General features: G+C 37.9%; 1 protein-coding gene across 1 annotated transcript; it reads left to right on the top strand.

The window, feature by feature from the left end:
• Positions 1 to 1,167: 1,167 nt before the first annotated feature.
• Positions 1,168 to 9,651, top strand: kcnk18 (potassium channel, subfamily K, member 18). The gene is made up of 3 exons (XM_015012113.2): positions 1,168 to 2,385; positions 2,619 to 2,750; positions 8,657 to 9,651. Exons 1-3 carry the CDS (start codon positions 2,157 to 2,159, stop codon positions 9,472 to 9,474), a joined length of 1,179 nt encoding a protein of 392 aa, XP_014867599.2. The 5' UTR covers positions 1,168 to 2,156; the 3' UTR covers positions 9,475 to 9,651.
• Positions 9,652 to 12,524: the final 2,873 nt, after the last annotated feature.

The raw sequence follows: 12,524 nt of genomic DNA, 5'->3' as shown, positions 1-12,524 counted from the left end.
TTCATGGTTCATAGATTATCTATATGGGAACAACAGCAGTGCACAAATAGTAGCGTTAAAGTTCAAATGAAAATTCCCTCTCGTGTTTCCGGTCTCTTCAGTACCAATGTCTTCTATATTCTTCTCCATCTCTAGTCATACGATTTTCATCAAAATGCTAGAAATTATTTTTGACCAAAACTATGCAACGAACAAATAATCATTCTCCCTAAAGTGCTCGAGAAAAGCTCATCCTTTTCTTTGACAGATTTCCAAGTGCATTGTTCATCTAATTTTAATTTAAAAACGACAAACAAACCATAAAATTGGTGAATATTGTGCAGTCAGTCTTGACATCATGTAAACACGTGTTAGAATCTTCACTCACCTGAAAAAGAAATCTGCTACTTTGTTACAGGATTCAGTCTGTGCTCACTCCTCCACCTAACGTGCCACATCCACACTGAATGAAAAAAAAAAGAAAAACATCATGTTTGATTTCAATGCAATCATGCTCTGATTTGCCATTGCTGATTGGCCATTGTTCCCAGGCCATAATCAAAAAGCCAATTTACACAATAAGTAATGATGCTGTCAGTCCCAGATTCATCGGCTGCCAGGAGGGTTTATTGGTAGAATATCGTGGGCGCCGTGGAATCAGATCACTGGGCAGTTCAGCAACCAAAAATGACTCAAATGCAACTTTTAAGCCTCTAAGGCCCTCTTGTGGTCTTAGAAAGTAATACATGTAATATATTCATAATAAAAGCATCTCTAGATGAACATATTTCCATGTACATCTTTCGTATAGTTTAAATTTTTATTCATTTTATATTTAGGTCACATTTAAATGCATATTTTGTACATATTTTGTAAATTTTGTGTCGCTTGTTGTTTTACATTTGTATTTACTAACACTTAATACTTTGGATGGAATAATCTGTCAACAAATAAGCAATTTCTTCTTGGGGATCAATAAAGTTTACTCTGTTCTATTCTATAGCAGTGAGCCACAGGTGTTCATCTTAAGCTTCTGTTTGTTAAAAATAAAACTCAGTTTCCTATAATGGTTAATGTTGTTGCATGTGTTGCAAAGAGAAACACATTCAAGTTACTTTGTCTTTGTTAAAAACTGTCGAGAAAAAAAAACTCTCTTCAGTCGCTGTTTCCCAAAGACGTAGGAAGAACTCATTATTAGTAGTATTTTGGTTTAGTCTTGCAGGCCTCTAATGCAGAAATAATTAAAAGACCAAGATAAACTCCATATTCAGTGCAAAATGTCTCTGATCCAGGAGTTGGCACTGGCCCAGGGTCTGTAACAGAGACAATAACTCTTCCAGTCTCTTTGTAATACTAAGAACAACTGATGAAATGTTTATTTGAATTTTAAGCTCATGCTACCTTCTCGGATGTTTCTTTTTTTTTCACTTCACCTGTGTCTTCTTTGTTTGATGCTGCTGAAATTAGCCTTTAAAATATTGAATCAATCAGGGGTTCTTTCACTGTTTTAAGAAATTTGGGATATCCAAAGCCTATAGATCAGAATTAAACAGGGTTATTGTGGAAGAAGTTCTTCGAGGCCCAGTTATGTTTGTATCAGTTCACATTGTCTATAGAAAGGATGTAAAGTCTCTACATTTTGTGGGATCTCACTCAGGTTCACAAAGATTTATATATGTATGTCTCATACAATGCAGAAATCTTAAATCATCCTGTATTTGTGTGTATTTTCCTTCCTGTGATTAGACTTTCCTGTATTTTTATGAATAGATCTTAATCAATAGCTCAAGCCATTCAATAAATTAGGATATTATATCGAAGCCCATTTATTTCAGGAACTTTTATTTATTTATTTATTTATTTATATAATTGTATTTATTATTATTATTATTATTATTATTATTATTATTATTTATTTTTTTTATTTTTTTTTTTTTACGAAAAGCGGTACTCTCCACATTCAAACCCGGAAAACGTTTAAGGAAACGATGTCCATTAACACAATATGATTACCGATAATGCATGTATGAAATAAAATAACATTTTGAGCCACATTCATACCAGTAGGTGGCGCCAATGCATGCCATATTTTTGCCAACAGCCAGTGGGAGGGGGGAAAAAACTCATCGAGAGGAAGCAGAGACACCTGCTGAACGCTGAGGGAGACAGACGGGAGGATGACCGTGTCAGTAGAAACAGATGTGCTCCACGAGTCTTTGCACGGGAGACGCTGCGCGCCCTTCGAGAGGCTCTTTCCTCACCTGACGCTGTGCTGCGCCTTAGTGGCTTACACGATGCTGGGCGCCTTCATCTTCATGCTGGTTGAAGGGGGAAGTAAATCCAGCACCGAAGATGAATACCGCAACTTTCTGTCGCAGATTGTCGAGATGGTCCAGAACGATACCAGTAAGTCTGAGCGTATTACAGCTTTTACCATCTATTGGAGCATATACATTAAAAAAAAGATTTATTTATTTATTTATTTATTTATTTATTTATTAATTATTGTGATAATGTTTGGAAGTTGGATCTAGGTACATAAGAGTTGTTCTTAGTAAAGTCATTCCATTGACCTGTTTTGTGGAAACGGTTCACTTTGTGGTTTTGATGTCCTCTAAGCATTCTCCTCTTGGTTTCAGATCATTCCTGCACACTCAACCAAATAATTGACAAAGTTGAGAGAGAATTCAAGCTCATATGGTTGCAGAGCCCCAGCAGATGGGATTTTCTTGGTTCCGTCTTCTTCTGCTGTACTGTTTTTACAACTGTTGGTAAGTTGGTGTTAAAATGTGCGGTGCAATGTGGACAGGAAATGGATTTGATGACTCTTTCTCCAGGTTTCTGAAGTGATGTCTTCCAAACTCTCACACAGCAGATGCATTAAGCTTCTGGGCGTTGCCGTGGTGTTAGTAACCAAAGTGATCATAAAGATGCTGTCAAAGTTCTCAGACCGACATAGTCAGGTTACACGCTGGATTTTGTGATGTATTCAAAATTAATTCAGTTTCTCATAATAATTCCTCACAATTAGTGCATTTTTTACAATATTAAAATATTTATACTACCACTCTGTGTCTGTAGAAACCGTCTGCAGCTGCACTGGACTCTCTTGCATAAAGCATAACACCTTTCATTTTGCTACGTTCTTTTGATACCACCCACCTATTTCTCCATAGGGTGTCACTACAGTCCTCATCTCTTGGACTCAAGAGATGAGTCCATCTCTTGGACTCATCTTGCCCTACAAAGGCACTACACTTTGCCTTTGTAGGGCAAAGTGTAGTGCATCTTTGTCCTACACTTCCTGGCCTCATTATTCACTTCTATCCTCCCTGCTCCAGGTACCATGTTAGGACTTCTAATGCCTCGTTTCCACTGAGTAGCATGGGTCAGTACAGTTTTGTAGGCTATTTTGACTGTTCCCAATGTAAAAGTGGCCCATACAGCCGACTGGTACCGACTGACTATTTGTGAAACACTTCGCTATTCTGAATATATATACATTTATTTACATGTCATTTAGATTTTTATCTGGAATAAACCTTGAATAAACTCATTTAGTGTAGATCCAAAAAACAATGGTACCATATGGTTAAGATGGAGCTACTAGTGCCACACAACACAGTTCATTGACTGGAGGACAGAAAAAATGTCTCTACTACAAAACATGAGACAGTATTGTGTCACATTTGTCATCACACTACTGTGATGCTACGCTAGGCGTGAGAGTCCAACTGGTGAACACACAGGTCTTTGATAAAAAACTTCATCTTAATCGCTATGAATGTTGGAGAAGGCAAAACCTGACCTGTTTTGAAGTTACATCTGTGGAAAAACTGTACAGAAATTCTATGTAAATTCAAGCTTCAACGGTTTATTAAATCACTGCCAGAAGCTTCTTGCCTCATGTAACAGGGTTTCACTTATATATATATATATATATATATATATATATATATATATATATATATATATATATATATATATATATATATATATATATATATATAAGTAATTTACATATAGTTAAATCACTTCAACTCATTTGGCTACAACTCCAGAAGTTTCTACACATTAGAAAACATTTCATGTAAAAAGTCTGTTTTAAAGCAATCTACAAGTAAAACTTTCAACCATTAAACAAGGATCATTTTTAATAACACTTCAGCATTTTTGCCAGTCTCCCTGCATGAGGACCTACGGCTTGTCGCATTTTGTAGATGTGCCACCAGGCTTGTCCCAACCTGATGGAGAGAGAAGACAGAAAAAACAGGCCATTAGTGATGCACTTATTTAAACAGCAAACAATTTGAGCATGATTCAGAGATGAAGGTTGACTTCCAGGCTGGATATCAATGAAACCTTCTGAACTTCCAGGTTGATGGGTCTGAAACTCTTCTCCCAAATGAGTAAGGTGGAGCAGGGAGTACTGGCAGCAGCTGCAGGGCTACATCATCTTCTGGATCAAACATAAGCTAGTGTGAAAATGTTGCAGTAACTAAAAAGCATGAAAACATGTCAGAGAACTTCTGAGCTTCAATACTATGAGAGAGCAGACTCATGTTCCTGGCCATACAGAAGGTCTTCGTTGAGAACAAGGAGTTTGGGTTTCGCTTAATTCTCCTGAAGATCCTGGATGTAAAATTACAAAATCTATCAGAAAAGACAAAATCACAAATCAAACTTTAAGAATGACTGAATTCAATCTTATAGCTGTCTCCCCTGCAAATAACTTGTAATTATCCGTCAATTTCAAATGTTCAGAGTAATTTTATGTTCCTAAAAAATAAATATAGCACTTAATACAATAAAATGACATATATAATTTAATTTATAAGTAAAACTTAACTTAAACACTAACTTAGTGCTGAATAACTTTCAGCACCAACTTTAAATAAATGTTTTTGTAATTAATAGTAACAATAATAATAAAATTAGCAATCATTAACACTAGATATTGCCTTATTTTTGCTTTTAACTTGTTGCCGAAAACCAGCTGGAAACGGTGGTTCTCTCTCGGCTTAACAAGCCGCTCCGCCCAGTCAACTGACAGAGCAGGCGAGATGAGCCAGCGGCTGCAGGGGAGCAGATAAGTCCGAACACGTCCGAGCATGTTTGTAATTAAACTGTATGTAGCGGCCACTCGGATTGAACAGCCAGACGCAGGGAGTTTCAAACGGGTGCAGTTTAATCTCGACCTTTCTTTCCATCGACACCTTGAAAACTGTAGTATAAAACAAAAGGATGCAGAACCGTTGGACATGCCCAGCTCTTGCATAAAACCACAGAAGGTAAAATGAGTTAGCAACAACAGGAATGAGAGTCAAAAGGCCGGTGCTCAACAGTTGATTTGCATTTGCATGGCTCTCAGCAACTTCATTTAAATACGAAAACCTCTGCTAGGCCCAAGGAGAGGAGGGTGATAGAGGAACACGGACACACAGCATTTCTGACCATTCTTGGCAGTGCTCTACAATTTTCCACTCTGACAAAAACCTCTTGCAGATAGCCCTCAATCTCCATACGCACGGCAGAACTAGGTGTCAATAGCTGTAGAAAATCCCACTTTTCATGCAGTGTGATCTGATCATTTATGTGCACATTATGTCCAGCGAAACAGGTTAATTCACACATCAGCAGGATGCATTTTGGTTGCATACATGGACAGAAGAGAAAGAAAGGGAGAAAACAGAATGCAGTTTTCTCCATCTAATCCACCTTATGCTTCAAAAATTCAGAAATATTTCAGATGAAATTCGTCAAATGGTATCTATACTGGAGATAGTCTGTTGTCGGAGTCCCGGCACTTTAGCTATTTAAGTTTTATTATTTCCAACAGTGAATGTGTCGTGGATAAACAAATTATTGCTCTCTGAGCTCCAGCCAAAGTGGATGACATGCAGTCGAATGTTAATCTACTTAAGATCAAAACAGACAATATATGCAGATGTTAAATATGAATTAGCTAAGTACTTTCTCATGTTAAATGAAAACTGTCATTTTGAGTTAATGTGGTTATTCAACCATTCTTCACTGAGATTGTGTGGACAGTTTTATGAACACAACGGTCTGTTCATAATGCACCCATAAGCTTAATGCCTCTAAGATGTTAGACGGAAAGAGACCGAGTTTTAATGCAGGGTGTGGTCTAATGCATAATATTCTTCCAGTTATTAGTATCTGTACAGATGAATTTGAGAACCAAAAGAAAGATGAAGGTCATGCTTAAAGAAAATGAAGAGGAGGTGGAGGAGATTTACCACAAATATACATTTATTTTATGAATATCTGTAAGATATTTGGACTGTGACATGTTTGCCTTCTGTAGTCTATTTTTTGATTATATATTGTCTTCTTGCCATACTTATCGATTACTAAATGTCTGTAGCTGATATTTGCATGATATGTCGTCCATCTCTCTCTGAGAAGCAGAGCATCACTCCACTCTGCTAATTAGATACTATAAGCAGAGATTATTATTTACAAGAACATCAGTCTCACACAATCTAAAATAAGCAAATCTCAGGGGATTATGTTGTCTCTTCAGCTTTTCTAATGTTTATGTTTAAAGTTCACAAATTTAAACATAACAAACACATTTTCTTTTCTCAAACCTACTTCTCCTCCCATGACTTGACATGGAAGAAACAAGTGAAGATATCACTGATGTCTTCTTCTGTCAGTTGCATGACTAAGTACTAAAAGGTTGTCAACTAATGGCTAATGGCTTAGCAGCAACAGGAAGTCCAGATCACTGAGAAGACAAGCCACTTTAGATTGAGAATGCCTTTTACATCGCCACAAAGAGCTTGTTAAAGATTTAGAGGCCTAGTTGCAGATTTGATTTTTGTCTTTGTACAATCAAAATCCATCATGCACTCAGAGGGAAAGCAAAGTTCTCACTACTATCAGATTTAAAAAAAAATTTAATTTGTTGGACTGGCACAAAATATGCTTTTCTTAAATTACCTTTTTTGGTTTCTTGTCAGATGAGGCTTGATATGACTAAAGCGCGTTTTGGAAGTCTCTGTAATTGAAACGTTACTTTGTTTAATAGAAGTCGCACCCAGCAGGGCGTTTTGTGATGGTCTTGAGGAACATTCAGATCTCAGTAGCAGGAAGACGAAGCAGGTCTAAATATGTCAGAAGAAATGTAGGAAGGAAGTCGTTGAGAAATGTCCTGGATGGATATCTATTTACAATCCGTCGACAGCCTCACAACCTGATATTTTACTATGAAGTATTGTTCTGGAAAACTTACGGACCACTTGTTCTCACTGTTGTTTTGTCTTCTAATCACTCGTGTCATTTACATTTATTGCATTTATCAACTTCACATTGTCATTCTGTTTTTCTTTCCACAGAAGGTGCGCCTGGCTCAGTGTCTATGTGCTGAGCTGGTTTCAGTCATGGACTTTGACTTTATTATTTCTGTTTTTAACTGAAATAATAAAGTTAAAAACAGAAGCTAACGTTTACTGTAGCTAATGATTTTCTTTTCTGGGGAAAGTATTCCTGGTTTAATTCTTCTGTGTTTAGTTGTACTTTTCTCCTGAATGCAGATGGACTGTTGAAATCAGAAGTTTGCAAACACTATATAAAAAAACATGCATTTTATTTTCCTTTTCGCACAGTCTGATGTGAAATCAGAATAAATTTTTCCTCTTTTAGATCAGTTAAGATTACCAGAATGTTTATGCCAGAATAATGAGAAGGAAGTTTTATAGGCATTGTTGTTTTTATTTAATAGTTGGTAGGAATTTTGGGTCATTCCCCCTGACAGAATTTGGGGAACTCAGCCATGTTTGAATGTTACCTTGCTGACACACACACACACACACACACACACACACATCCGACTTTTCAGTTCTGCCCATAAACTTTCAATAGTATTTAGATCAGTGTTTTGTGATGGCTGCTCCGAAACACTGACTTTGTTTTTCTTAAGCTTCTTTGTAACCAGCTTGGCAGTATGCTTTGGGTTATTGTCCATTTGGAAGACCCATTTGTGTCCAAGCTTTCACTTCATGGCTGATATTGCGTCAGTATTTCCACATAATGTTCTTTCCTCAAGATGCCATCTATTTTGTGAAGTACACCAGTCCCTCCTTCATCAAAACAATCCCACAACACACTGCTTCCAGCCATGTGTTTCACAGTTGGGCTGGTGTTCTCAGGCTTACAAGCTTTTTTATTCTCCAAATGTGTGTGTGTGTTTGTGTGCGTGCGCGCGTGTGTGTGTATATATATGTGTGTGTGTGTGTATATATATATGCATGTGTATATATGTATATATGTGTGTGTGTGGTTCTAATTCGTAAAATCAGATAGCATGAGCTAAATGTCCACTGTTATGCTGACGACACTCAGGTAGATAGATTGCAGGCATGTCTTGGATTGTAAATGTTCTGCTTCCAATTTCTAACAAAAATTGGAAGTAGAACATTTTTGGTTCTGGTCCAAATCGTCTTTGGACCAGGACCTCTGAAAAACAAACTGCTCAGTCACTTGATCTGGATGACATTAAATGAATGTTAATCATTATATTAATCTAAGGATTCTCATTAATTTGACTACATTTGATCGTTTCTTACAAGAAACAAGACACCATTCAGGAATGGAAGCAGGCTTTGTCCACCATGTTGATAAATTGTCAATTGCTCCACTGTGACTGTAGGATATGGAGAAATCTATCCAGTCACCTTGCTTGGTAAAGTGCTCTGCATCATTTATGCGATGGTGGGCATTCCTCTCATGCTTCTGGTCGTTCTCGATGTGGGAGACTGTCTCGCGTTTGTGATGTCCAAAGCCTACAACTGCGCCCACAACCTCTTCAAGAAGTGGTTACGGTGGAGAACTTGCAGGAGAAGACCCTGGTCAAACCGGCGGACTCTGGACGACGGCACCTTTGTTTTCAGGCAAGGCGGGGTGATTCGTCAACCTCTCGATATCCAGCAGGTGTTGAAATCTCAGGCAGATGTTCGACACCACTCTGTTCATCTCCACAAAAACAAAGATATCTTTGAAAAGCTGCTGGCGAGAGATAATTTAATGAGAAAAGATCCACTACTCAGGTCCCTCTCCTGCCCTGAACTCGACCAGATGCCAAAACCACCTAGTGGATTTGCCATATGGGATTTCTCGGGGTTAGGGAATGTAATGGAAGACTTGGACGTTCCATTTTTACTAATTCTTTTCATTGTATTTGCATATATTTGCTTCGGAGGAATAATTCTACCACTGTGGGAACCTCAGATTAAAGGATTTGACTCTTACTACTTTTGCTTCATCACAGTCACTACAATTGGATTTGGTGACATCACACCTAAAGAACCCAAGTGCTTCTGGATAACCTCCGTTTTTACTGTTGTTGGCATGAGCATTATGTCCATGGCTTTCAAGCTAAGCCAAAACAGAATTGTTTCTTTTTATCAATACTGCATCCGGTTCATTGACCGGGCAAATACTGATGTGGAAAATGTGGAAAAAGAGTAAGTCAAGATCTTCTGAATCAACTTTTGGGATTGTAGAATTGAGTATTTCCTGGATTTAAGCAATTATTTATTGTGTGTTTTTCATAAGAATGATTAATTATGAAGTAGTGCATGTGGCAAACACTTTATCCAGTGAATGGCTGTCATGATTAAAGAGATTTGTTTTCAAACATTTAAAGGGGTAGTATTATGTTTTACAGTCACATAGTTTTCCACACAATCAAGTAACTGTTGCCTTCATTTCTTATAATGATGTATATATATTAGTTTAATGACTTAAAATTGGGCCTCTGTCTCTTTAAAACCTCATGCTCTTTCTGAAACTGCCTTCAGGAAGTCATTACAACATGGCAACATTAACCCTTTCACAACGTTTTTACCAGTGTTTCACTGAGGTGTAGCTCCTTTAATGAGCTCAGCAGATGCACAGTTCCTCCTGGTGTTTGCCAACTGCTTCTGGCTAGTTTGAAGGAGCTGAGTAGGTGAGTTGTGTGAGAGAGGTGCTCTATGAGGCAGAAGCATGGAAGCTTGGAACCGCAACCGTGAGGTTCCAAGCTCACAGCTCGCCTGCCTTCATCGTAGAAGGCGGGAGAAGGAGATGAACCCTCCTGCTGTCTTAAGAGATGGGGTCATTTGTGCTTTTACAAGTCTTTTTCATGGTTTCTGATGGGACAACTCCCCTCCCCCAACTTATCACGGCTGTCAGACCGTGATATTTGCCGACCTCCTCCTGAGCGTGTCAAAGCATCTCTCGTACATGCATGAGAGAATCATGTTGATACTCCCAGGTATGTTTTTGATGAGGGAATAAGATGATGTAAAGCTAAAAGACCATTTTTACATAATACTGACCCTATAATCAGGATTATCCTGCAAGAAAGTGATTTGACAGCTTTATTTTTGAGTATTGCATGAGATGTTTATCCAAAAGATTTACTGCAGAATATGCAAAAAAAAAGTCCATATATTTTCTTTACATGGAATTGTTTGCAAATTATTTGCGCTTTGATTGTTGTATTTGTTCTTTGTAATTAAAGGCATACCATCCTCAACTTGAATCTGTAGCCGACTTCTCCTCATGCCAGAGGTCAGCTATGCATGGATTATTATTTAAGTTTACATTTTTAAACGTGTAGCAGACAGCCACACATGAAACGCATAGAAAAACACATGGAAGCAAAACACATAGAAGTAAACAGGCCCACATGGAGGGACAGTAGAACGACCAATGTACAGTGAGGTAAATTAACCAGGAGGCCCATCAGCAGTCTCATTTTGTAGACTGCTGATGGGCAGTCTACAAAATGACTGCCCGTCAGGTTCTGTGTTGGGGTCAGAGGTCAGAGGGTGGTGCCATCACATAATTGATTATGTCACATTGAATAATTATGTGTAGTTATTCTCATGACTAATGAAGTCATGAGAAACATCAAGAATAACTCAGTTAAATTCTTAATTATCTGTCACACTAACATTATTAAAAAACAGCTCCCTCTGTCAGGTTCTGTGTTGTGGGGATGTGTTGTATGACTGGAACAAAGGTTACATTTTATTTATTAAAAACCACCATCACGTGTGGTTTGAATTTAACATTAAAAAGAAAAAAAAAACAATGACAGGATTGTACATTTTGTTTACTGAATAAATGTAAAGGATTCTGAGATCCTGAAACTTCAACGGGATAAAGACTCGTATCATACAGGCCAGGTGACACGGATGGAGAGCAATCTGGATCCTCAGGCTTCCATGTGGTGTCTGGAAAATGTTCCCAGATATGAGGTGAGTCCTGTAGCAGAACAGCTAAAGCACTAGGTAAATTAAACCCTACAGTTCCTTCACATCTTTTTTTATTAATTCAGTTTATTCAATTTAATCATTTCAACAGCTTGTTGACCTCCCTGCCTGAGGAAATTAGATGGATTTGTTTTGTGCAGATGTCAAGAATCCATATGTTTTCCAAAGCAAGACCTCCTCTGGGATGCTCTGTGCCAGCCAAATGGAAGGGTCATTATGACACGACTGAGTGTGTGACCGACACTCTCACAACAGTGAAGTGTTGGGGTCAGAGGTCAGAGGGTGGCGCCATCACATAATTGATTGTCACATTGAATAATTATCGTGTAGTTTTTGAAACAAGAATTCCAGATATGAAACTATTGGCCTGAATGGGTTTTTAAAATGCACAATGACCTAAAGATTATTACTAACGAACAACAAAGGAAATGTTTTGAAGTGGCAACTGCAACTTCCTCACCTCTAAGTCCCATAGAAAATCTGAGGGCAAGGCTGAACATTTGAATGTGAGCAAACTGCCCCTAAAATCCTGATGGGATTAGGAGGAATGGGGCTGACCGCTGTTCTGAGAAATTTGTGGAAGGTTTACCCAAGTCGTGGGGTTTCTAACGTAATTCGCCCAGATACTCAGGAAACGTATTCTTCTAAATTTGAGAGAAGTTGAAAAATCCCTAAAAATATCTGACATTATTTTTTGACTTTTTAGCAAATTTTATACTTTTGGTAATCCTGACATAACACATGGTCACTTTGGTTGGATTAAAGGTCAGACAGTATGAAACCATGCAAAGGGAAAACAGGAACATGTGAAGCTCACACAACGAGGTTCCTCAGGTTGCATGGACCGTCCTGCGAGTTAGCAGTGCTAAGCAGGTACTTTGCTGCCCTCTGTGGGGATGGATACGGTTAAACATATTAGGTTTTATTATCACCTAGAGCAAGTAGGAAAAGAAAAACATTGCCACATCCTGCTACACTGGATAATTTAATTCAGTTTGGTTTATATATCACAGATTCACAACAAAAGTCATCTCAAGGCATTTTTCATCCTTCACTTCTGTACTATATTGTGACCATTAATAGAGAGCATAAAATAGAGAAATGGCTTAAATTTAAATTGTCATGATTGCTTGGTTTGAGGAAAAATAGCTTCATAAAAACACGTTTTCTAAGTTCTAATATAAAATGGCAGTTATAGTGTAGTGTATGTCTAGTGTAGATCGGAAGAGGTCATGTTAAAGCTCTTGTGTGTTGCTG

This window comes from Poecilia mexicana, unplaced genomic scaffold (genome assembly GCF_051168715.1).
Source record: "Poecilia mexicana isolate PSO_F unplaced genomic scaffold, ASM5116871v1 scaffold_15, whole genome shotgun sequence".
Lineage (NCBI taxonomy): Eukaryota > Metazoa > Chordata > Actinopteri > Cyprinodontiformes > Poeciliidae > Poecilia > Poecilia mexicana.
This window is presented reverse-complemented; position numbering and strand designations above follow the sequence as displayed.

Bases quoted from the DNA above. Each gene is read 5' to 3' on its own strand.
- kcnk18 (XM_015012113.2), top strand. From the start codon at position 2,157: ATGACCGTGTCAGTAGAAACAGATGTGCTCCACGAGTCTTTGCACGGG. The intron at 2,386-2,618 runs GTAAGTCTGAGC...TCTTGGTTTCAG, and splicing joins GATGGTCCAGAACGATACCA to ATCATTCCTGCACACTCAAC. The intron at 2,751-8,656 runs GTAAGTTGGTGT...CTGTGACTGTAG, and splicing joins TACTGTTTTTACAACTGTTG to GATATGGAGAAATCTATCCA.